Source organism: Heteronotia binoei, chromosome 1 (genome assembly GCF_032191835.1).
Source record: "Heteronotia binoei isolate CCM8104 ecotype False Entrance Well chromosome 1, APGP_CSIRO_Hbin_v1, whole genome shotgun sequence".
NCBI classification, from domain to species: domain Eukaryota; kingdom Metazoa; phylum Chordata; class Lepidosauria; order Squamata; family Gekkonidae; genus Heteronotia; species Heteronotia binoei.
Window position 1 is genome coordinate 28,944,603 of NC_083223.1, and position 26,766 is coordinate 28,971,368.

At 49.2% G+C, this 26,766-nt stretch overlaps 1 protein-coding gene across 5 annotated transcripts in view; it reads right to left on the reverse strand.

The window, feature by feature from the left end:
* Positions 1-26,766, reverse strand: part of FBXW11 (F-box and WD repeat domain containing 11) — a 412,946-nt gene that overhangs the window by 40,255 nt on the left and 345,925 nt on the right. For all 5 annotated transcript variants that reach the window (XM_060232907.1, XM_060232882.1, XM_060232913.1 and 2 more), the window contains one exon: positions 8,672-8,790. In XM_060232907.1, coding sequence (XP_060088890.1) covers positions 8,672-8,790 — 119 coding nt within the window. The remainder of the gene's footprint in view (positions 1-8,671; positions 8,791-26,766) is intronic.

Sequence of the window (26,766 nt, forward strand, 5' to 3'; positions counted from 1 at the left end):
TATCAATCTCAAATGCCTATCTGATTCCAAGACTTGTTGTGGGAGGTTACCAAAGGAAAGATTTTTACTAAGTTGGACTTGAGGGATGCCTATTTCTGAGTCCGCATTCAAGTGGGGGATGATTGGAAAACAGCCTTCAACATGCCCCTGGACCAATTTGAGTATCTGGTGATTCCTCTTGGATTACTGGAGTGTTCATGAGTTTGCATAAATTTCTCTATAAAGGTGTAGTTACTTAGATTACATGTTAATTTACTCACAAGACCTACATAAAGTTGGTAAGAAAAGTCCTTGCAACCCTTTACAAGAACAAGCTGTTTGCCAAATTGTTAAAGTGTAAGTTTCACAAACAAGAGTTGTACTCCCAAGAGGGACTGAGGATGGACCCAGCTAAGATCAAAGACATAGTGGGGTGAGCCATACAGCCCTTCTCCATGTGAATGTCCATGTTCCAGGACAGCAGGGGGTTAAATTGTAAATGAAGAACACCTGGGATGGGAGAGCTGTGTACATAAGAGCTGTGTACATAAGAAGCAGGCAACTTTGGAGAGAGGGTGGTGGCGGCTTCAGTGGTGGCTTCAAGGGCAGCTTCGGAAGACGGTGGCTTCAGATGGCAGAGGGAGAACGGCTTCAAGCACAGAAGACAGCTCGGGAGTGAAGAGGCCTGTCACGTCCCCTCTCCTTTCATCCTATTTGGTTTACAACTATTGTGGAATTACTGCCCATGTTTTATGAGTCATCTCTGTGTTCTGTCTGCAGAAGGAATGTGAGGTGTCGAAGTTATAACCCTCTCTGTTTTCTCTCAGGTTTCTTATCAGTTATCAAGTGCCCTGTAGAACTGCCCTGTAGATCTTTGTAGTGAACTATTGATGTTGTTATAATCTTATGGCCTTTAGGTTTGAAATGTTACCGTCATTTGCTAATGGCTATTGCCCCTCTATATAATGCTCTCCCTGCCTTCATTGTTTAATCTTCTCACTGACTCTTATAGTGAGCTGTCCTACCCTATTTATAATAAATGAATCTATTTGGAAATACAAAGGATCTCATTATTAACAGAGTTGGGGACTTGACAAGGCCTCGGCCAGGGAGGACATCTTCTAAGCTGTGTGCAAGCTATAGAGAAGCCCTGCACTCCAGTCTAGTTTTCTGGACAGACTGCTAGCCTTGTGAAGTAGTCTTTTCTTTCTCCTTATAAAGCTCACTGGGTGGGTGAGGGATATTTTCACTATCATTGTTAAAACTGAATAAAGCTGCATTTCTTTGGCCACAATTTATTGCTTGTAGTAATCACTAGAGCCATGGGTAATACAGGCCCTGATGTCTGGCACCCACACTCACATGCCCCACCTCCTATCCTGGTGGATGGACATCATCATGAAGTGGAGGTCATTTTGGACTCAAAGTAGAAGAGGGAAGCCTTATATTATCTTATTAAATGATTGCATTTGCACAATCTCATCATCAGTGGGCCAGGTTTGACCAAATACAGACCTTAGACTGATAAAAGTGAATTCATGCCCGGTATCCAGAGAAACAAGGGGCAGGTTTTGTAAGGACAGGTTTCTTACCTGTAACTGGTGATCTTCGAGTGGTCATCTGTGCAATCACACATATGGGTAATCCGCAGGATTGGCCCCGACCTCGGAGAGTTCAAAGCAATCTTGATCGTAGATCTGGCGCGCCTCCCACTTGTCCTGGGAGGAGACAGCTACTGCGCATGCCTGGACAAGGGGGAGGTGCTTAGCCACTCAGTTTCTTCCCGCCGCCGGATAGGTGGAAATAACTGTGCTTACTAGCTTCCAGCAGCGGGGAAGGCTGGGTGGGTCTGTGTGATTGCACAGATGACCACTCGAAGATCACCAGTTACAGGTAAGAAACCTGTCCATCTTCTTCGTGGTCTCTGTGCATTCACACATATGGGTGATTAGCGAGCCATTTCTTCGGAGGTGGGTGCTGGACCTGTAAGAACATGAAGGGTTAGAGCGTAACGTAATGATAGTGGTACTCACAGTGGTTAGTCGAAGATCGATCGTAGCACTGCTTGTCCGAAGGAGGCATCTCGCCGGGCACGGACGTCGAGAGCGTAGTGCGAGGCGAAGGTAGATGTGGAGGACCAGACGGCTGCAGCGCATATGTCCTCTATAGGGATGCCTTTCATGAAGGCAGACGAGGTAGCCACGGCTCTGGTTGAGTGGGCTCGTATATGTTGAGGGATTGGTTGTTTTGCCAGCTGGTAGCAGAGTTCGATGGCAGCAACAATCCATTTGGAGAGTCTCTGAGTAGATATTCTGCTGCCCTTATTATGGGTAGCGTAGGTGACAAAGAGTCTAGGGTCTTTACGGATTTGGCGGGTTCTGTCTATGTAGAAGGCTAGGGCTCTCCGTGCATCCAGGTTGTGGAGTGCCCTTTGTCCCGCGTCCGCGGGGTGCTGGAAGAAGGCTGGTATAGTGGACTGTCTTCCTAGGTGAAAGGTAGAGACGACCTTGGGTAGGAAGGTCGGGTCAGGTCGGAGGACCACCGTACTGTTATGAAATATCGTATACGGTGGGTCTGCTCTGAATGCGCAGATGTCACTGGCCCTCTTGCCTGTGGTGAGGGCCGTAAGTAGTGCCGTCTTCCATGACAGCAGGTGTAGTGGGATGGAGGCCATGGGCTCGAAGGGTGGTTTCATGAGTTGGCTCAGGACTAGGGACAGGCTCCAGGTGGGTAGAACTTGTTTGATTGGTGGGTGTAGGCGAATGATGCCCTTGAGGAAAGCTCTGGTCGCGTGGTGAGAGAATACCGTTGTGCCATCGATGCGGGGGTGGAAGGCAGAGATGGCTGCCAGGTGTACCTTCAGGGAAGAATACGACAGACCCGCTCTGGAGAGCGTTAGGGTGTAAGTTAGTACCTGAGGTATAGTGGCGAGGTTGGGGTCGAAGTTGTGCTGTGAGGCATAGTGTGAGAAGCGTTTCCACTTAAATAGATAGGATTTCCTAGTAGATGGTTTTCTGGAGTTCACTAGGACCTGACGGACCTCCGGAGGGAAGTCTAGAAACTGATTCTCCAGGCTGTTAATTTGAGCGATGCCGGGTTGTGGTGAAGGACCCTGCCGCCCTGTTGAGAGAGGAGATCCCGTGTTTGAGGGAGCTGGATGAAGGTATTGTTGGACAGGAGCAGCAAGGTCGTAAACCAGGGTTGGCGCGGCCACCATGGAGTTATGAGGATGCAGTTTGTGTGGTCTACCTGAATCTTCTGTAGAACTCTGGTGATAAGTGGAATGGGCGGAAAGAGGTAGTGGAGTGTTCCTTTCCAAGTTTGTATGAAGGCATCCCCCCTGGAGAGGTGGGATGGAGGACCTCTCATGTAGAAGCGGGTGCATTGGGCATTTGACGGTGAAGCAAATACATCTATCTTCGGTTGTCCGAAGATGCTGAATATCTGTCTGATGTATCGGCTGTTGATAGACCACTCGTGGTTGTTGGTGGAGTGGCGGCTCAGGGCGTCTGCCTGGGTGTTCTCGGCCCCTGGTAGGTGTACGGCCGTGAGGAAGATGCCCTGGCTTATGCTCCAATGCCACAGGGCTAGGGCTCTCTTGCAGAGTCTGACGGAGGCGGTGCCGCCCTGCCTGTTGATGTAAAGGACTGTGGCGATGTTGTCGGAGGTGATCTGGACGTGCTGGTTCCTTAGCGATGGGAGGAAGGACCGCAAAGCCTTGTGCACTGCGATGAGCTCCAGGCAGTTTATGTGGAGAGAGCGTTCGTAGTCTGTCCACTGGCCCTGCACCGTGAGGTCTTCCAAGTGGGCTCCCCATCCCCAGTTGGAGGCATCTGTGGTTACAATCACCGAGGGCGGTGTCTGCTTGAATGGCATGCCCTTGTAGAGGTGACGTTCCTTGGTCCACCATTTGAGGGATGGTACAATGTGTAGTGGAAGGGTGAGCAGTGTGGATTGATGTTGTGTGTGAGGGCGGAAAGTTCTTACGAACCACATTTGGAGGGGACGCATGTGCAGCTTCGCAAACCGCAGAACTGCTGTGGTTGCTGCCATGAGGCCTAGCATTCTCTGGAAGGTGAGCGCTGTTTGGGAGCGCTGGGCGATGATAGTGTTGGCCAGTGACATTATGGCGAGTGCCCTGTCCTGAGGTAGGAAAGCCGTTTGCGAGAGCGTGGAGATGTCTGCTCCTATGAATTGGATCCTCTGGGTAGGGACTAGTTTGGATTTTGAGAGGTTGACTAGGAGGCCTAAGGTGGCCAGGGTGGAGAGGGTGGTCGAGACGTCCAGTTGTAGTTGCTCCCTGGAATGGGCGACGATCAGCCAGTCGTCTATGTACGGGAAGATTGATATCTGCTGCTGGCGTAATGTGGCTGCTACTACTGCCATGCACTTGGTGAAGACCCTTGGTGCTGTGGAGAGACCGAAGGGAAGGGAGCAGAACTGGAAGTGCTGCTTCCCTATGGCGAACCTGAGGAATCTTCTGTGATGATGGTTGATTGTAATGTGGAAGTAGGCGTCCTGGAGGTCTATGGACGCCATCCATGCTCGTTCTGGGATGAGCGGGAGGATTGCCTGAAGCGTGACCATACGGAATTTCTTGTAGGTTATGTGTAGGTTGAGTTTGCGGAGGTCGAGAATGGGTCGGAGTCCTCCGTCCTTTTTTGGCACCAGGAAGTACCGGGAGTAGAAGCCGGTGCGATGGTATTGGGGTGGGACTGGTTCTATCGCGCCTTTGTCCAGCAGAGACGCGATTTCCGTCTGCAGGGGTGCGGACGGGGGTGTGGTGAGGAACCGGTGGTGCTTTGGAGTGGACGTAAACTCTATTAGGTAGCCTCTTTGAATGATGGCGAGGACCCAGGCGTCCGATGTTATGGTCCTCCAGGCAGTGTAGAATGGTTGTAGTCGTGTTGATGGGTTTGGCTGATGGAGGGAGACTGGACGGCTCGGGGCAGGGAGGTCAGAGAGACGGTTTGGGTGTGGTTGAAGGTTTCTTGGTTGTTTGGCGTCTGTGTTGAAAGGAAGGTTTGGACTGCGGTGGTTTGCGCTTCCATGGTTCCTGTTGCCGTGGGGATCTGTTCCCTTTGTATTGGTTGGACCTCCAGTTCCTTTGTCGATTGGTTTGGGTCAGAGGTTGGGAGACTCCCAGTCGTCTTGCCCTCTTCCTGCCATCGTCTACAGATGTGAGGATGTCATCTGTAGAGGAGCTAAACAGGCCAAGGCCATCAAAGGGCAAATCTTCAACTTTGTATTTGATGTCTGGTTGGAGGGAGGAGGACCTGAGCCACGCGTGTCTGCGGAGTGCTATGGCTGAGGCCAAGGTTCTGGAGGAACACTGTGCAGCGTGACGGGCAGTGTTGATTTGCTGTTTGGTTACTCTGGCCATCTCCTGCAGGGTGGTGGTGGCTGACTTTTGGGATGCCTCGGGCAGGGATGGTACCAATGCGGCGAGGGAGGTGGTCAGGTTGTGGGTGTATGCGGAGAAGCATGCCATGTAGTTGAGGATTTTGGTTGTGGCTGTAGTGAGGGCGTAAATCTTTCTTCCGATCGTGTCGAGTTTTTTTGCCCTCCCGTTCTGGTGGTACCGGGTGTCTAGTCTGCTTCGACTTCGAGGACGAATGTACAATGATCGAGTTCGGAGCCGGGTGGGTGAACAGGAACTTGGAATCAGGTGCGTGTATCTTGTACAGCGCTTCAACCCTCTTGGATGTTGGCGGTACCGATGCCGGTTTGTCCCATGCTTCTTTGAGTGTTTCTAGTAGAACGGGGAGCATTGGGAGAGAAGAGCTGGATGGAAGATCCGCGTGGACTAGATCAAAAACGACGTCCGAGACTCTGGGAGCGTCTGTATTGAGCTTTAGATTTAGCGAGCTTGCCATGTTTGCTACAAGGTCGAGGTAGGATCTTGGGCCTTCAGACGGTGATAAGTCTGCTGGCTTGGCTATGTCGGAGTCTGGGGATTGTAGGTCCGAACCCGAAGAGTGGTCGGAGTCGGAGAGTTCCTCCTCGGATCCGTCGTCGGTTCCTTGAGGTAGGTCGGGCTGAGGTGTTGTCTTGGGAGCCGTGTGTAGGGATTCTAGTGGTGACGGGAGCTTCGGTTCGGCGCCGAGGTCCGTAGGGTCGTCATGGTGGTGAAGCGATTCGATCGATGCAGTTTGGAGTCTGTGTGTGCGATCTCGGTAGCGCGGAGACTCTTGGTAGCTGTGGTAATGGCGATCGTGGGATGGTGATCGTCGGTGCCGTCTTCGGTGCCGTGGGGATGGAGACCTAGATCTCGATGGAGAGTAATAGTAGTGTCTCCCCCTGCGGTGGCTGCGAGAGCGTCGGCGGCTGCGGGACCTGGTGCGGCGGCGACTGCGGGACCTGGTGCGGCGGCGACTGCGGGACCTGGTACGGCGGCGACTGCGGGACCTGGTGTGTCGGCGACTGCGGGACCTGGTGCGTCTGCGACTGTGAGATCGAGGTCTAGTCAGGGGATCTCTCGGGGTCGAGGGTTCTCTGGTGAGCGCGTGGGCGTCTATCGGCTGTGAGAGATCTATGAATTTAGTGGGGTCGAGAGTGTGGGTCCTAACGGATGCGGTAGAGTGCGTATCCAGCAGCTGGTCTGGTGGGGAATTCGGAATGGACGGCGACTTTGATGAGATGCGGATGATTTCCAACGGAGTGATTGACGGTGTTGCCGTCGACTTCGACGTCGGAGTCTTCGGCATCGATCCGGAGGCAGTGGCGGTCGGGTTCGGGGCCTTCGGTTTGGTGGTCGGGTTCGAGGCCGAGTCGAGAGGGCGGGTCTTATGCTTTTTTGAGCTAGTGCTACCCGTCGGGACCGAGTGGGCGGAATCGGAGCGGCGGCGCTTTTTGGGGTCGTCCGACTTCTTAGAGTGCTTGCCGGTCTTAGGCTTACAGGGAGTCTGTGCCACGGAAGCTGCCGACTGCGCCTCTCCCACGAGGTGTGGGGAAGATGGCGCGGGTTGTTGTTGTCCGCCACGCGGCATGGCCGGTCGGAGTGAGGTTTCCATGAGGTGGCTCTTGAGTCTCGCGGCGCGGTTCTTGCGGGCCTGTTTACCAAATTGGCTGCAGTGCACGCAGGAGTCTGGACGGTGTGCCTCTCCAAGGCAGAACAGGCAAAGAGAGTGGCCGTCGGACGAGGGGATTTTGGATGAGCAGCTGGTACAGCGTTTAAAGATTATCTTGTCCCTTCCTTCCATCCGCCCGGGAGGGGGGGGGGGAGGGAGGGGGAAAGTCCAGAAAGATAGTAAGAGGAGGCTTTTTTTTTTTTTTTTTTATACGATACCAGGAGAAGTAGAAGATGAAGAATTGAAGCGAAGAGAAGGTAGTTGTTGGAGATTGCAATGAAGAAGTTGGAGATCAACGAGGAAGGTGCGATCCGGTCGGCGGTAAGGAAGAAACTGAGTGGCTAAGCACCTCCCCCTTGTCCAGGCATGCGCAGTAGCTGTCTCCTCCCAGGACAAGTGGGAGGCGCGCCAGATCTACGATCAAGATTGCTTTGAACTCTCCGAGGTCGGGGCCAATCCTGCGGATTACCCATATGTGTGAATGCACAGAGACCACGAAGAAGATCAAGCACATTACTCCTATGTATGCAGTTATATAGAATCACAGAGTTGGAAGGGACCTCTAGGGTCATCTAGTCCAACCCTCTGCACAATGCAGGAAACTCACAAACACCTCTCCCTAAATTCACAGGATCTTCATTGCTGTCAGATGGCCATCTAGCCTCTGTTTAAAAACCTCCAAGGAAGGAGAGCCCACACCTCCCGAGGAAGCCTGTTCCACTGAGGAATCACTCTAACAGTCAGGAAGTTCTTCTTAATGTTGAGCCAGAAACTCTTTTGATTTAATTTCTACCCATTGGTTCTGGTCCTACCTTCCGGGGCCACAGAAAACAATTCCACACCATCCTCTATATGACAGCCCTTCAAGTACTTGAAGATGGCGATCATATCACCTCTCAGCTGCCTCCTCTCCAGGCTAAACATCCCCAGCTCCTTCAACCTTTCCTCATAGGACTTTGTCTCCAGACCCCTATCTTTGTCGCCCTCCTCTGGACCCGTTCCAAAGAAGACCATCATGACACATACATACATGGCAGAGGTGGAAGAGCAAAACTCCACTGAAAAACAGAAGACAGTCCAGCTCCTTTAGGGTGAGCTGTCAAGGACTTTGATGTAGAATCAAAGTTCTAGAAAAGGGAGCATCACTTCTGTAGGATGGGCACCCCTTGGCAGAATATCACTATTGGGGAAACTTTTGATGATGCCTGAGAAGCAGTTAGAGAAATTTTGTTAATTCTGATAAGGTACTGCAATTACCAAAGAGAAGGTGCCTTCCCTCAGCAGAGCAGGGGCTTCAAATTCTCCCCTCCATCCAGGTTGTTTGATTTGCTACTACCTAGTCTTGGGGGTTTTTTGGCAGCTGTCTCATCATTGTGGAACTGTCTGCTGAACATCAATTAAATTCCTGTCTATTGAGCTTTCAGAAAACACATGTTGGATCCAGTGAATGCCTTCAGCCAAGTTGTTCGCTGCTGGAGGAACACTGAGTAGAAAGGAATGCAACCTATGATATCTGGGAAGTCAGCTCAGAGGATGGAATAACAGTGGCTGGATTGACAGAGAGATGTCCTTGTCCTTTGAGTTAACAGCTTTCCCCAAAGACAAACAAGTTTGCTACCTACCTGATTGTATTGTCTGATGATCCACTCACAACAAGTCGATCCCTGTATTGAAGGCAAGCAATGCCCCGCTTGTGCCCATTGAGAGTGCGAACAAATTCACATGTGCTGGTGCTCCAGACCTGTGGGGATGCATACACAGGGAAGTTCAGAAAGTCTACATAAAGCAATCGCTTAGAAGTATTGCAAATGCACTTAACTCTACATGGTAGACAACAATCTTTGACCATCTATATATCTAATTCTCAACATGCCCCTACATGTGGATATTTTATTTCCACAGATACGGGCACATGGAAGGTAGAGAGATTTTCCTGCACACTTGGGGGACCTCTCCAGGTATGCAGAAAAAATTTACACGTTTAAAAAATTATACAGGGATATTTAAATCCCTCCAAAATTAAAATGGCTTGCTCTGCATATGCACAGAGAAAAACAGGTTGCTTACCCTGTAACTGATGATCTTTGAGTGGTCTTCTGTGTATTCACACCCTTGGGATCTATGGTGTCTTCACCAGTTCTGATTGGTGTTACGTAGCTCCGCTAGAGGGATTTTTGTGTCCCTACCTCTGAACATGCCCAGGGACTCCACCATGCATGCTTGGGAAGCATGACACCAAGATCCCACAAGTTCCTTCTGACCGTTGACCAACCCAAGACGAAAACTGCAACTGAGCTGACAGTGGAGGGGAGGAAGGGTGGATGGTGTGAATGTACAGAAGACCACTCAAAAGATCATTAGTTACAGTAAGCAGCCTGCTTATCTTCTTCATGGTCTCTGTGCATCACACCCCTTGGGAGAGTAGCAAGCTGTAGCCTTCTTGGAGGAGGGAGCTGGTGGTCACATTGTTGCAGTCTGCAGAACCAAGCATCTCAGTCATTTGAGCATGTACATCCAGTGTGTAATGCCTGGCAAAAGTGTTAAGGGTTCCAAAAGTGAACAATGTTGCTGCATTGCAAACATCTTGCAGGGGAACCCCTCTGAGGAAAGCTGTTGAAGTAGTTAATGCTTTGGTAGAGTGAGCTTCAAGACTACCAGGTAGAGGATTCTTAGCCAACAAACAGCACACTTTGATAGTCTACTGTGTCTCAGCTGCAGTAGAGGAAGGTTCTTGGATCTAGAACAGAGCTGTTGGTAAGGTGAGTGAGAGTTGATTTGCTTTTTTAAAACTGCTGGGAAGCATTACCTAGGCTTGCTGTGGGAGGGAACTGTGTGAGTGCTTGGTGCCTGCTGGAGAGGGATTTCTGATTGCTTTTGTGTGTCTTTTGTGTAGCTGTCACTGAGTGTGGAGAGCTTATTTACCTGGGGGTAGTTGCTGGCCCCACCCTCTGCTGTTGTTCTGGCTGTTGAGTCAGAGATGGGTGGGGGCTTGAGCCTTTAATTTGCAAGGCTCATCCTAGCCGGAGGCGTGAGGGCTCTTGGCCTGTGGCTCTTAGCCTGGGGGTTCTGTAGAAAGGTAGGTACTTACTCACAAGTAGTTTCAAGTGGCAGTTGGTAGTGGGATTTAAACAGAAGTGAAGGTAAAGAAGGTAAAGAAAATTTAAATAGTGGATTTTTTCAAGAACTAAATAAGATGGTTGCTAAATACGTGTGGCAAACCTAGAATCAACCTAGAATCAAACTAAAGACTCTAAAAAGAGCAGGTATGGGCCTTCCAGACTGGCAATTGTATTATAAAGCATCTGTACTTCTTTGGATAAGAGATTGGATATTGTTGAATGACAAGAGACAATTGTTAGAAAGACATGATTTGACTATGGGATGGCATGCATATTTGTGGTATCAAAGACTTGAAGGACATTCCTATTTTAAGAACCACTAGTTTCGAAAATCTTTGTATCATACATGGTCATGGTTAAAGACTAGAACTTATCAAAAAATTCCAAGATGGGTTTCACCAGTAGAAGCATTCACACATCCAAATCTTTTAAAATCAAATCAAAGCTATAGGTATGATGATGTGCTGGGAAAGGATAATCAATTGAAAACTAAAGAAGAATTGGAAAAATAAACATTAAAATGAATTGGTGGCTGAGAATGCAAGTTGAATCCAGATATGCTAAAGACAAGGTGACAGGTTTTAATATAGAACAATACTTATTCGACAAAATTCTTTTGGGTCCACAAGAAAAGTTAATCCTACAACAGATTGCAAAGTTCTCCAAGAGAAGGGATACAGTGATCATGGGAGATTTCAATTACTCGGACATCTGTTGGAAGTCCAACTCTGCTAAAAATGAAAAGTCAAATAGATTCCTGACTTGTCTTGCTGACAACTTCCTTTTCCAGAAAGTGCTATCTTGGATTTGATTCTCACAAACAAGGAAGAATTGATTGAAGAAGTGGAAATAATGGGCACCCTGGGCAGTAGTGACCATATGATTTTGGAATTTACAGTCTTAGGAGAGGGAAAAGCTATACGTAGTCAGGTTGGACTTCAGAAAGGCAAACTTTGATAAACTTAGAACTATGCTGGGTAAAATCCCATGGTCAGAAATGTAGACATCGTTTATTTTTATTTCAGTAAGTCTTTTGATAAGGTTCCACATACTATCCTTGTTGACAAGTTGGTAAAATGTGGTTTGGATCCTATTACCGTTAGGTGGATCTGTAACTGGTTGACAAATCGCACCCAAGGAGTGCTTGTGAAGGGTTCCTCATCCTCTTGGAGAGGAGTGACAAGTGGAGTGCCTCAAGGATCTGTCCTGGGACCTCTTTTGTTCAACATTTTTATCAATGATTTGGATGAAGGAATAGAGGGAATTGTCAGAACTTGTAACTTTCCTTTATGCTGTTAGCCTAACTGACTCCATATTGAAAGCAAATACTAACCCGGGCAGCTTGTCCCCAAACACTAACCAGTTCCCTTGTTGTGTATGCCTGTGCATTTCAAACAAACTGTGATCACTGAAGGATAACAGATTGCTCAGGGTCAACATCTGCAGATGGCCTTTTGAAGCCAGGCCGGCCCACACTTTCTCAGCGGGATTCCATCCTCCTTACCTGATAACGACCCTGAGAAGCAGACTGTTGTCTCCACTCATGTGAGGGATCGGTTTATTGTTGTCAACAGAATCACATAAAGTGTATTGAATACTGGCTGTCTGTTATCAGTGTTATTCTGCACCTCAAGCTCTGAAGTTCTCTAATAAATGCCTATACTTGCAACTAAGTCTTGGGCCTTTCTTGAAGTTCTGCCAGTTCTGACATTATAACACTGATCCCTTTGTTTTGGGACTTATCCGAACTGGCAACTTGGCTGAATGGCAGCCAAGGCTCCAGACGACGGAGAGCCCACCACTCCAGTAGAGGACAGACCCTTGGAGCCCGGAATGACGGCGGTGAGGCGCAAGATCCGGGACCCGGCTCCCTTCTCCACGGACGTGTTCCCCTCGCGGAGCTGGAGCCCGCGAAAGTCCTCCAAACTAATGGACGAGGCGGAGGAGAGATACAAGGCGCTCGCCGGCGGAGCAGGGGGCGACGACTGGGAAGGAGACGAAGACGAGTACCGCGATCCTGGAACGGGGGACTCCGCGCAAGCCCTCCGCAACCAACTCTCCCAGTGGGTGAGAGAGTTCCACGACCAGGTCCACAAGACCCGCATCATGATGACCGCAGAGATGCAGATGCAGCTGGGCGCGCTCCGAGACCAGATCCGCGCCCTGCAGGCAACGATCCCGGCAGGACCAGCCGGGCCCCCAGGGGGGGGCCCGCACCTCCTGGGCCGCCCACCCCGGGGGTCCCGGTGGTGCCGATTGACGGGAGGCAACCCGGGGGGCCACCCAGCGGCGGAGGAGGAGGCCCTGTCGGGCCACCCGCCCCGGGGCTGCAAGCCCCGTCCGTGCCGGCTGCCCCGGCACCTCCCGCGGCACCAGTGGCCCCGGCCGCGCCAGCAGTCCCAGCCACGCCGGCGGCACCAGCAGGCCCCGGCGCACCCGCCGTGCCGGTCCCGCCCCCCCGCAACCAGCACCCCAACTGGCGCCACCCCCCCCCGGTGGCCCCAGGGGGGGGATGGCGGGAGACCGCACGAACTCAAGATCACCTTTGATGGCGATGGAGACGAAGTGGAATACTTCACCATCCAGTGCAACACCTTCTTCACACACTGGGGAGCAGGCTACCCAACGGAGGCCAGCCGCGTAGACCACATAGCATCCCGGCTGAAAGGGGCCGCGAGAAAATGGTACGTGGGGCTGTACACCGGACGGAAGCCCGAGTTGGCCTCGGTGGCCGAGTTCCTCCAGGCGATGCTACGCCAGTACGGGGACCCCCTACGGGAGGAGAAAGCCACCGAGGCTCTCCAGAGGATCGAGCAGGGGAACCGCACGATTCGCGAATACGCCACCGAGTTTATGGGCCACTGCACCGGGGTGAGAGGTTGGAGCGAGCTGATGAAATGCTCGGCGTTCAAGAACGGGCTGAACGCGAACATACTCGACAGGTGTTACCACCAAGGGAGGCCCGACACTCTCGTGGGGTGGATTCAACTGGCGGGCGAAGTGGAGACGAACCTGCAGCATGTCGGGCTGCGCCGGCAGCAGCAGCTGGGAAAGAGGGGAGGAAAGGCGACCCCAGCAACCCCGAAGACAGAGGCGAAGAAACCACTAGCGACCTCCACGCCAACCGGAGGCGGGCGAAGGTGCTTCAGGTGCGGAGACCGGGGGCACCTCGCCGCCAACTGCCCCGCGAGAGCCCCGACGGCTACGCCGCCCCCCAAGCAGCCCGCGAGCACACCAAAGAAGGGAAGGGGCCGCGCCGAAGAGCCCAGTCGGGGCGCCGTCGCCACGTCCATGGCGATTGACGAGGAAACTATAACCATCGGCGAGTCGAGCGAGGAATCGTGGGACCCCGAACCGGCGGAAAAGCAGCGACCTGCTTTAATAGGTGCCGCAAAGCAGGTCCGGGAAACGCCGGCACCGATGACGGTGAGAATTACCGGGGAACTTTTATTTATGGCAGTGACCCTACTAAACCCCCACCTCAAACGCTTCATGCACACCCGCGCCCTGATTGACTCTGGGTGCACGAGAGACATCATGTCCCCTCGCCTAGTAGAGGCCTTAGGGTTGACAAAATCCCCCCTGCCTCGCCCCATCCAATTCGCACAAATGGACGGGTCGGTGATGAGGGGCGAGCCCTGCACCGAAGAAACCCAAGCGGTGCCCATGGGGACCGAGGACCACTGGGAGATAGAGGTGTTCGTAGTCACCCCCTCATCCTCGTTTGATTTGGTAGTGGGGGCGGGCTGGCTAGCGAGGCACCAGCCAGACATACAATGGCAGGCCCAGATCGTTCGCTTCCCCGACTGGAGATGCGAGCACCACCACTGGAGGGAGGAGTGGGGGCCAAAAGCCCCGCCGCAAAACGAGCGGCTATGCTTGACCATAGAAGAGGTGAAATCAATCCCCAGAGAATACCGAGACCTAAAAGGGGCTTTTAGCGAGCGGGAAGCGGACGAACTCCCCCCGCACCGCCCCACCGATTGTGCGATTGAACTAATACTGGGGCAAGAGCTGCCGAAAGCGAAACTGTACTCGATGGGGTGGGCGGAGAAGGCGGAACTGAAAAAGTTCATAGACAAAAACTTGAAGCGAGGTTTCATCCGCCCTGCTACAGCCCCCCATGCAGCCCCCGTATTGTTCCGAAAGAAGAAAGATGGAAGTTTGAGACTTTGCACAGATTTTCGTGGGATTAACGGGATTTCCATGTCCAACGCCTACCTGATCCCGTTGATAAAAGACCTGTTAAGCACTGTAGCTGAGGGCAAGGTGTTCACCAAACTTGACTTGTGTGACGCGTATTTCCGCGTCCGGATCAAGGAGGGAGATGAATGGAAGACGGAGTTCAACACGCCGATGGGACAATTTGAGTACTTGGTTATGCCGTTTGGGCTGCAAGGGGTGCCCGGAGTGTTCATGAACTTTATCAATGAGGTCCTACGGGAATACTTGTATAAGGGGGTGGTGGTGTACCTAGATGACATCATTATTTACTCAAAGGACCTAGAGTCACATGTGCCCCTGGTCAGAAAGGTGTTGTCCACACTGTATCAAAACAAATTGTATGCCAAACTGTCTAAATGTGAGTTCCACAAAACGGAACTAGATTACTTGGGATTTAGAGTGTCGGGGGAGGGATTGGCGATGGACCCCGCGAAAATACAAGCGGTACTAGATTGGGAGCCCCCCCGAACCCGACGGCAGTTACAATCATTCCTCGGGTTCGCAAATTTTTACCGCGGGTTCATCAAGGGGTTCGCCCAAGTCATGTTGCCTCTCACAGAGCTCCTCAAAACCAAAGGGAAAGGGGAGGAAGCAAAAAAACCCGGAGCGCGCCTCAACTGGTCGCCTGAGTGTCAACGCGCCTTCAACAAACTGAAAAGGTTATTCACCAGCGAGCCAGTGCTGGCCCACCCCAATGAACTAAAGCCTTTCGTGGTGCAATGCGACGCTTCCGACGTCGTAGTGGGGTAAATATTAATGCAAAGGGACGAGGGGGGGGGAGCTCCGGCCCTGCGCCTACATCTCCCACAAATTCTCAAACGAGCAGAGAAACTGGTCGGTGTGGGACAAAGAGGCTTTCGCAGTCACGTTCGCCCTTAAAACCTGGTGATCGTGGCTAGAAGGGGCCCGCGTCCCGTTCAAGATCTGGACTGACCACAAAAACCTGGAAGCATTGACCGGCCGCCGCAAATTAACCACCAAGCAAATTAGGTGGGCCGGATTCTTTGCAAAATTTGACTTCGTGCTGAAACACATCCCCGGCACCAAGAATTTTCTCGCAGACGCGCTCTCACACATGCCCCAGCACGATAGTCAAAGAGAGGAGGTAGTAGACTCCCTGATCCCCCCAAACCAGGTGGCGGGGGGAGTCACCACCCGGTCAGGGAAAACGACCGGAGCCCCCGAACTAAAAGGGAAAGAACGTTTCGTGGCCGAGACGGAAGCGGAGGGAGGGGATCAGCCCGAGGGAATAGAAAAGGGGGAAGGGGGGCTCTGGTATCACAACGGGAAGATCTACGTGCCAAAATCCCTACGCAAAGAAGTACTGGAGAACTGCCACTCAGGCAGGCTGGCGGGGCACTTCGGTTATGTGAAAACCCTAAACTTGATCACGAGGCAATTCTGGTGGCCCCAGTTAAAAAGGGATGTGTCGGAATTCATAAGCTCATGCCCCACATGCATCATGATGAAACGGAGGGGGGGAAAACCACCCGGCCACCTCGTTCCCCTGGCAACGGCCACCCGCCCATGGGCGGAAGTCTCGATGGACTTCATAGTCGAGCTACCCCCCCTCCCAGGGGAAAACGGTGATACTAGTGGTGGTAGACACTTTCTCCAAGCAAGCCCACTTTATCCTATGCAAGCAACTCCCCACCGCTAAGAAACTGGCGCACCTCTTCTTTAATCACGTGGTATGCCTACACTCATTCCCCGATAAGGTCATTAGCGACCACGGGCCACAGTTCGTTGCCAACTTCTGGCGGGAGTTTTGTAAAATTGCAGGAATAGAGCAAGGACTGAGCTCCGCCTACCACCCGCAAACGGACGGACAGACGGAGAGGGTGAACGGGCTTCTGGAGCAATACCTTAGATGTTATATCAACTTCCAACAATCGAACTGGGTGGAGCTACTAGCCTTTGCAGAGTATTGCTATAACAACAGCTTACACAGCTCCACAAAAACCTCGCCTTTCCAAATAGTAAACGGCTATGAAGGCAAGCCGTTCCCACACCTCCCTCTACCGGCAGGAGAGCCTAAGCCAACCTCTTGCCAACAGTGGTGGGAGGGGGTACGGCGGGGTTGGGAAGTGATAAAGGAAAACCTGGAGCAGGCCAAAGAGGAGTACAAACGGCAGTTCGACAAAAAACATTCCCCCCAGTGGGAATTTAAAGTGGGGGAGAAAGTCTTTCTGTCCACCAAGAACCTCCCCCTTCCACAGACCTGCCGGAAACTGGCCTACAAATATTTGGGCCCATTCACAATTAAAAGAGTAATTAACACCGTGACAGTGGAGCTAGAACTACCAAAATTGTTAAGTAAGATCCACCCTGTTTTTCATTGCAGCCTTCTTCGCAAAGATCCTGGGGCTACATCCTGGCACCCTTGCCCCCCCCGAGCCACCTCCTACACGAGTGAAGGGCCAGAGTCATCATGAAGTCCAGGAAATCCTGGACTCCAGGGTCCACCGGGGGGTTCTGTACTACCTGATTCACTGGAAATACTTCCCCCCGAGCTGCGACGAGTGGGTCAAGGCCAGTGATGTAGCTGCCCCGCAACTGCTAAAGAAATTTCACCTACTGTACCCACACAAGCCCAGGGCGAAAGCTTAGGGGGGGGCAGTATGTCAGAACTTGTAACTTTCCTTTATGCTGTTAGCCTAACCGACTCCATATTGAAAGCAAATACTAACCTGGGCAGCTTGTCCCAAAACACTAACCAGTTCCCTTGTTGTGTATGCCTGTGCATTTCAAACAAACTGTGATCACTGAAGGATAACAGATTGCTCAGGGTCAACATCTGCAATGGCCTTTTGAAGCCAGGCCGGCCCACACATTCTCAGCGGGATTCCATCCTCCTTACCCGATAACGACCCTGAGAAGCAGACTGTTGTCTCCACTCATGTGAGTGATCGGTTTATTGTTGTCAACAGAATCACATAAAGTGTATCGAATACTGGCTGTCTGTTATCAGTGTTATTCTGCACCTCAAGCTCTGAAGTTCTCTAATAAATGCCTATACTTGCAACTAAGTCTTGGGCCTTTCTTGAAGTTCTGCCAGTTCTGACAGGAATGCTTATTAAATTTGCCAATGATACTAAATTGGGAGGGGTTGCAAACACAGTAGAAGACAGAAACAGGATACAGGATGACCCTGACAGGCTGGAAAATTGGGTTAAAATCAATAAAATTTTAATGAATTTTAACAGGGATAAATGTAAAGTTCTGCATTTAGGTAGGAAAAATCCAATGCATGGTTATAGGATGGGGGAGACTTGTCTTAGTAGTAGTATGTGTGAAAAGGATCTAGGAGTCTTAGTGGCTCATACGCTGAACATGAGTCAACAGTGTGATGTGGTGGCTAAAAAAGCAAATGCAATTTTGGGCTGTATCAACAGAAGTATAGTGTCCAGATCACGTGATGTGATGGTATCGCTTTACTCTGCTCTGGTAAGACCTCACCTAGAGTACTGTGTTCAGTTTTGGGCACCACATTTTAAGAAGGATATAGACAAGCTGGAACGGATCCAGAGGAGGGCGACGAAGATGGTGAGGGGTCTGGAGACCAAGTCCTATGAGGAAAGGTTGAAAGAGCTGGGCATGTTTAGCCTGGAGAGGAGGCAGCTGAGAGGTGATATGATCACCATCTTCAAGTACTTGAAGGGCTGTCATATAGAGGTCAGTGTGGAATTGATTTCTGTGGCCCCAGAAGGTAGGACCAGAACCAATGGGTTGAAATTAAACCAAAAGAGTTTCCAGCTCAACATTAGGAAGAACTTCCTGACCATTAGAGCGATTCCTCAGTGGAACAGGCTTCAGGTGGTGGGCTCTCGTTCTTTGGAGGTTTTTAAACAGAGGCTTGATGGCCATCTGACAGCAATGAAGATCATGTAAATTTAGGGGGAGGTGTTTGTGATTTTCTTTCATTGTGCAGGGGGTTGGACTAGATGACCCTGGAGGTCCCTTCCAACTCTATGATTCTACTTGGAGAGCCTGTGAGAAGAGACTCTGTTGACTTTGGAAGTTGCCAAGTAAGCAAGAAAAAGTTGCCAAGTAAGAAAGAAAAAATGTTTGTCTGGCAAAACTCCTTCGTTCTATGTAGGTAGAAGAGTAGGGGTTGCTTAACATCTAGAGAATGTAAATCTTTCTTCTGAAGTCTGAGGGGAAAGGAAGACAGTATGCAGCATAGGCTCTGTGTAGTGATGAAAATCCAAAGCAACTTTGGAGAGAAACCTGATGTCCAGTGACACAGCTAATCCTTGCTCATGTAATCAGAGGTAAGGCGGGTCTGAGCATAGAGCAGCGAGTTCACTGACCTGCCTAACCGAGGTGATGGCGACAAGGAAGGTGGTCTTTCACAATGATAACTGCAGTGAACAGATTGAAATAGGCTCGAATGGCTTCCCCATCAGGTATCTCAGAATGAGATGTAAGTCCCTTGCTTGGACAAGGTCTTTGGTGGGTGGATGCAGATGTAAAAGTTCCTTCATTTGGAATTGTGATGTGAAAATACCAAGAAACCCTCTATTTCTTTATGGTAAGCAGATATGGCCAGATATGGCCAGATAAACTGTGACACGGGAATACTTTTAAGGCCTTTGTCCACCAGAAGCAGAAGACAGGAAAAAAATCATGGGCAAGCCTACTTTACTTGGCATCAGGTGTAAGTCTGAAACAAAGTCCACAAACTTTCCCCACTAATATGTATAAGATTTCCTGGTGGAAAGCTTTCTACTATTGAGGAGGACGATCTGGACTCAGGTTGAAAAGAAATTTAGTTGATCATCCATGCTGTTAATTTCAGATGGGGAACATTGTAATGCATCGCCTTGCCCCCTTGGGTTAGGAGGTCTGGTTTCAGAGGGAAGAAATGCATCCTTCCTCAGCTGGAGGAGTATAGGGAACCACCTATACCACCACAGAGTGATGAGAACTGCACTTTGGTTGTTCCCTCTGAATCTTGGTGATGACTTTTGTGAGTAGTGGAATGGGTGGAATGGGTGGAAGCATGCAGAAGAAATGACGTGTCCAATTTATCAGGAGACCATCTCCTTCTGGCTCTGCAGAAAAAGTCTGACATTTTGAGTTTTCTTGAGTCATAAACACATTTAACTGTGGTTCGCCCCAGCTGTGAAACAGAGGGGTCAGGTACCACCAGTTCCCACTCATGTATGAGGGTGCCCTCCTCAGTGAGGAGGTCTGCTTGAGTATTCTGTTCTCCCAGAGGGTAAGTAGCAACCAGGTAAATTCCACTGGTTTGGCACCAAAGCCAAAGGTTTATCGCTAAGGAGCATACACTCCTGGAGACCGTCCCATCTTGTTGGTTGATATAGCTTAACACTGTGGTATTGTCTGTGAGAACCAAGATGGTCTCGCCTGGATGAGAGGGAGGAATGACTGTAGGGCAAAACATATAGAACATGTGTTCTAGGTAGTTGATATTATTGGAGTACTTTGAGGGGCTCTACAAAACTCCTGTGCATAGGTCCCTTAGATGAGAACCCTATCCTAGTAGCGAGGCATCTGTTATGAGTGTCTCCGAAGGGGAGGTGGCTTTGAAGGGAGCCCCTTCCTTAACATTGCCAAGATTCTCCCACAATAGCAGAGAGTGCGTCACATTCGTAGGTATCGTGAGGATAAGTGACTGAAGGTGGTAGAAGAGGTAGAATGTCTGCAGGAACCATAATTGCAATGGTCTCATCCTGGACTTTGCCATGGTGATGACTACTATTGTGACTGCCATGAGAAGATGCCCTCCGTTGAGTCCCAATAGTGGTGATTAGGGAGGTTAAGGCTTGAGCTCTCTGGGCAGGGAGGTATGCTCTGCAGGTTGAACTGTACACACTGACTCAGTACTAAGTTTGATTTTTTTTCAGGTTGTCACAGAGTCCCAGGCTCTTGTGTGTTTGTAGGGTCAAGTCTATGTTGCATAAAAGATGTTCCTGAGAATCAGCTATCAGCAACCAGTCATCAATGCAGGGAAAAACTCCTATCCCTTGTAACTGAAGGTGAGTGGCCACCATGACCAAAGTCTTCTTGAAGACTTTGGGAGCTGTAGAGATCTCGAATGGGAGGAAAGTGTATTGGTAATGGTCATCACCTACTATGAAGCAAAGGTATTGCCTGTGGCAATGATGGATGTTGAGATGAAAGTAGACATCTTGTAGATCGATGGTGGCCATCCATATTTCTCTGTCAAGGAGCGGCAGGCTGTGGAAAAAGGGCTGTCAACTTGAACTTTTTGTAGACTATGTGCTTGTTCAGTGCCCGAAGTTTCATGATGGAGCACAGGGTGGAAGGGTTGGAGTGACTGAATGTGGTGGGCTGACTTGTACAAAGTCAAAGGTTATGTTTGGCTGAGCCTGTTATTTTGGTGCAAGATTGATGCTGGTTTCCAGAAAATGTGGGTTTGTTGTAAGGCCTGGTGTTTTGATCTTGAGAACAGTTGTGCCAGGAATGTACAGGAGAAGATCTACTCTGGGAGCGGTGAGACCAAGTTCTGTTGTACTGCCTGAGTTTGAAGGATCTGGAGGAGAAAGACACAGTAAGAGTTCTTGATGCCTTTATGCTCTTATCTTTATCTTGTAGCAAGGCGTTGGTTTGGCATGGCAGAATCCACAGCAGTTGAAAGAGAGAGCCTCTACAGATCACTTTGGTGTCTTGGCTGAAGGTAATCAAGCGCAGCCAGGAGTGACAATGCAGAGCAACAGCTAATGCCAGAGATTTGGCAAAGGCATCTACATTGTGTTTAGCAGAATTTACTTGTTGCCTTCCTTTTGTATCTTTTGTAGGTTGCAGTGCTGATCATATGGAAGAGACTGTAAAAGAGGAGTGAGTTGGTTCCATAAGTCAAATTGGTAGCTACCTAAACAGGCAAGGTAATTGGTGTTTTTAATCCACAACACAGCAGTAAAGTAGAATTTCCTCCCAAAAGAGTCCATTTTCTTGCCCTCTTTAACAGGTGGGGTAGAGGTGGACTGTTTTCCCTTGGACAACAATTACCATGGAGTTTGGTTTGGGGTGGGAAAATTCAGCATCCTTCTCTTGCACTTTATACATGTGATTCACGCCTTGGTGGATACATCCGTAGATGCAGGCTTGTCCCAGGGGAACCAGATTACTTGGAGGATCACCTTAGTAAGAAAGAGAGCAACTGCAGTTGAGACATCTTACTATGTCAGAGATGAGGTCATCCACCTCTGGCTGAGGTTGTTGTATCAAGAGTCCCAGGGTGGGGGCCATATGTTTGATCAATTCACCACAAGAGTTTAAATCTTCCGATGGTGAGATCAGGGCATTGTCAGGGACCGGAGTAAGTGGCGATGGGTTGGTGGGTTGTTCAGTGCTGTCATGGTCAGAATCTGTCCCATTAGAGCTGCCCGTCTCCTCAAAATCCAAAAGATCCCAACTTGGAGTAGAGTTTCAGGGCCAAAGAAGGAGTTGATGCCCTTTTGAGCCATGGCGGAGAGCAGATCAGAGCTGATAGTGCTGGGCATTTCAGCTTATGTTTGGGGGTAGCTCCTTCTGACTGCACCAGGCGATCTGTGGGAGAAGTACTGAACCCAATCTGCTGGGCCTTGGGAGGGAATCAGGGCATAGGAGATTGGTAGGAACCATAGAAGTAGCCTAATTGTCTTTGGTCCCACATAACTTGGCTCAGAGGGTGCTGTCAACTGTGATAGCGGTCATCTTCAAAATGATCCCGAAAGTAAGGGTCATAAGGTAGTCCTGTATCCTTGGAAGTCCTGTGAAAGGGGGGGAGGAGGAGGAAGGTGTCAATGATAAGAATCGAAGATCAGTCTCGAGGTGAACTCGCTCTGCTGGCAGAAGCCGAGTAAGCGGTGCGTTGAGACTATTGCGATTCAGTCTATGTCAGAATCTGGAGGAACTGACTGCATGGTTTGTGTCAGGAGTGTCCTAATGGGGAAGACCAACCAACACAGGGATGCCAAGATCTTTGGTACTGATCTTACAGGCGTCAGGTCCAGCAGGTCTGAAGTTATTATCTGCTGCATATGAGTCACCATGAACATGGATGGGCTCAGCAAGGGGGAGACATTTGGTAGAGTGCAACCAATGTTCCTTGGTCCCTCCTTTTCTTAGGACAAGTAGAAGAGTACTTTGGTGTCAAGGTCTTTTTTGGCTTTGAAGCCAATATGCTGGTGTCGACCACAGATGTGTTCATGCAGGGCTTCATAGGAGAAGACAGTGAGACTGAAGCTGAGAAGTTGGCACTGCTGAACTAGTGTCCATTTTCAAAGGTGTTAGTGCCAATTGGCGAGCAATGCAGTTTTTAGACAAGAGGCTAAATTTGCACATTGGCTTGCTGAATTTTAAGCAATGGATGCATGAGTTGGTGTGCTGCACATCACCTAGGCAAAGAAGGCACAAAAAGCATCCATACAAAGGGGCGAGTTAGCTACCACACTTTGTTCAGTGCTTGAAGAAACCTCACATAGGCTGAGAGCGGCCCAAAGGCCTGGGGGTGGGGTGGGGTGTGTTCAGGGGAAAGTAAAATGAATAGTAGGGAGGTTTTTTGTTAGAAAACAAAGACGAAGGAAATGCAGAGATAAGGAGCAATTTGGAGAAAATAAATGAATAAGTAGTTCACTGACCAGAGAGCTGAGGAGGAAAGTCCTAAATGTGCAGCAGTCAGAAGAGAACTTGGAGCCCCACCTCCTGAGCATGCGTGGTGGAGTTCCTAGGCATACTCAGAGGCCGGGGCACAAAAATCTCTCTAGTGGAACTATGTAACATCCCAAAGGTGTAATGCACAGAGATCACGAAAAAGAGAACTTCTTCATGCTCAGAGAACTGACTAACCGTTGGCTGCCTCTCCCTTTGCCAGTGGGCTGGGGTAGGAGGACAAAATTGTTGCTTGACAGGCAGTCCTAGCAGTGTTGCTTGGTGGGGTCTGCAGGAGGGCTGCTGTGGCCGCCATCATTGCCATGAAGGGCTGTGGGCTGGCCTGTGTGGAAAGGGAAGATCAGGTAGGCCCAGGGTGGGTAGTAAGAGTGCTGGGACCAGGGATTGCTCAAGTTGTGTACAGGATCCATGGGGGGAGAGGTTGCTGATTGGTTTGGGTTGGAAGGGAAGGGAAGGATTGAGAAGGTCCGGGGTGGGTAGAGGCAGCAACAGGGCTGGGGGATGCTCTGTTGGGGGGCAGAGGTTTGCTGGCTGGCCTAGGCGGGAGGGGAAGACTGGGGAAGTCTGAGGTGGGTAGCAGCAGCAGTGGGGTTGCCCAGGCCACGTGCAGGATCTGTTGGGGTGGAGGTTGCTGGCTGGCCTGCGTGGGAAGAGAAGACTGGGGAGGTCCAGGGAGCTTCATTCCTCCTCATTTTATGTGTACTAGGCATGGTACACATAGATAGGCAACTGTGGTGGGAGGTTCCAGAACTACCTTATGAAACTGGGAGTAGTCCCTTATTGCTGAGACTAGCTTTGGATTGCAGGAATAGAAGAGACGTTCTGTACATTTGGAAACTGAAACATAACACATTATGCAACATTTTGTTGCGGGTCCCCTCTTGTTTATTCTAATAGCAAATATCAATATCTTTTGCTACTTAAATCCAGTGAGTGGAGCAGTAAATGGGCAAGACAGATCTTTCTATAACCTGAAAATGGCCCCAGGTTTGCAGAAAAACAAGAAATCTAAAGAAAATACACTAGACAGCTTAAAAAATCCAAAAACAAAAAAAGGAGTGTCTGTAATGCCAGTTTGGTGTAGTGGTTAAGTGTGTGGACTCTTATCTGGGAGAACCCGGTTTGATTCCCCACTCCTCTACTTGCACCTGCTGGAATGGCCTTGGGTCAGCCATAGCTCTGGCAGAGGTTGTTCTTGAAATGTCAACTGCTGTGAGAGCCCTCTGAGTCCCACCCACCTCACAGGGTGTCTGTTGTGGGGGAGGAAGATAAAGGAGATTGTGAGTTGTCTGAGACTCTGAGATTCGGAGTGGAGGGCAGGATATAAATCCAATATCTTCTTATCTTCTTAGCATTAAACAACAGATTTCCTCAATGGCTGTTGCTAGGCAACTACAACATTCAAAGTTGGATCTGTCAGTACAAATTAGGCCCTTTCCAGCCCTATTTTGGCCTCTGAGGGTGGACTCATTGGGGCTAGTTGTCCCTCTTCTTCTTCTTAGGCTAGAGTTGCCAACTCTGGGTTGGGAAATTTCTGGAGATTTTGTGATAAAGATTGAGGAGTGCTGAGTTTGGGGAAGGGAGAGGCCTCAGCCAGAGTCCACCTTCCAAAGCAGCTATTTTCCAAGGAAAACTGATGTTTGGAATTTAGTTGTAATACTAAGATAATATCTATATCCCATCTAGAGACTGGCAGCTCTAGGCCTAGCAGCAACATCTGGGTGACTTGATGTCACCTGCCTTGCATGAGCTGGCTGCTTGCTACTGTTCAACAGTATCTACCAACAAAAATCAGTGTGTTGTAACAGTTAGAGCTTCACATTAGTGTCTATGAGACCCAGGTTCAGATCCTCATCTTGCTGTAGAAGCTGACTGGGTGATTTTGGACTGGCCATATACTTTTCAGCCTAACCCACCTCACAGGATTGTTGTGTGGAAAAGAGAATAATGTAAAATGCTAGTATAAATGTATAAATGAAGTAAATAAAGAAGAAATATAGTTGAAGGTGGGAGGCAGATAAAAGGTAGATTGGTGAATGGCTGAGGAGAGAATATGGGAACTGCCAAAAGAAGGGAAAGAGATTAGGAAATTCCAAATGTAAAAAACATGAAGGTTCTTTCTACCATATGTGGTGGACTTGTAAAAGAGCAAAAAAGCATTGGCAGATGATTCAACAAGAAATTTCTAGGATCTTGGGATATGAATTTTAGAAAATTGCAGAGACTTTTCTGTTGGGATCCAAAAGAAGATAGAACTATAATTTGGTACTTGCTTTCAGCTGCTAGGACATTATATGCGCAGTTGTGGAAGCAAGAAAAAATACCAGAGAAATGGGATTGGATTGTAAAAGTTATGACATGGAGTGAAATGGACAAATTAACAAGAATTTTGAGACTATGACTTAGAAGTTTTTAAGAAGGAGTGGAAAAAGTTCAGAAGATATGTAGAAAAAGAGTGGTAAATAAAAGGACATTGGACAATTTTTGATAATGATTAAGTCTTAGAAGGAAGAAGAATGTAAATTTTTGTTTTTATCAGTTAAGGGTACCTTTTAATATTAGTATTATAAGTAAATAACACCGGCAGGGGTCAAATAATGGGGGGAGGGGTGGTTAGAAAGTAATATAGAGGATAGATAAAAAGAAGTTATTAATGATGCAGGAATAAGATGTTGTTACCATATGTTACTAAATAAAAATTGTTTTAACTAAAAACAAAAAAGGAAATTCCTAGAATTTTGGGGGGAGAGTAACCTAAGTTATGAGGAGGGGAGGGACCTCAGCTGGGTATAATTCCACAGACTCCACCTCTAAAGCAGTCATTTTCCTTGGGCTGCCAACATCCAGGTGGTGGCTGGAGATCACCAGAAGTACAATTGCTTTCCAGATTATAGAGATCAGTTCCCCAGGAGAAAATGGCTACTTTGGAGGATGGTCTCTATAGCATTGTACCATAGTGAAGTCCCTGTCCTCCCAAGGCTCTACTCCCAAATCTCTAGGGATTTCTCCACCTCGATCTGGCAACTGATCTCTTTAGTTAGAAAATCTCTTCCATCTAAAGCAGGAGAAGAGGAAAATCAGGAAAAGAGGAAAGACTATGGGGAATGGGGAAAGAGGAAATAGCAGGAGAGGGAAATGAGATGCCTCCTGTACGTTTTTGAAGATTCCCATTTGTTATATTTTTAATAGCTTATTACTGTTTTTCAGATGTCACATCTAGTATAGCTTGAAATATTTTAATGTAGATTAATACTGCCTCATAATATGCATTTTTAAACCTGTCATTGCCAAGTATTCAATGGGCTAGTTTCCATAATAGGAGGCAGTACATTGGGAATGCTGGAACACAGCTATGAGGGAGCATGCTAAAAACAGCTGTGCCACAACTATGTCCCAGTATTTCCAAAGTTCTGCCTTCCTGTAATTGAGCAAGGCCACATGTACGCCATATCACTAACGGTTCTATGGCACATGTAATGTAATGTAATGTAAAATTTTATTTATATCCCGCCCTCCCCCGCCGAAGCAGGCTCAGGGCTGCTAACAGCATTTCAAATAAACAATACAGTATTAAAAACATTAAATTCACATTAAAATTCACATTAAAATCAATCAATAATTAAAACATTCCTAAATCAACACTGGCGGTAACCGTTATTAATCTGGCGGTAAACATTAATTCAGTTATTGGTGAACGCCTGTTTGAAGAGGGCGGTCTTGCAGGCCCTGCG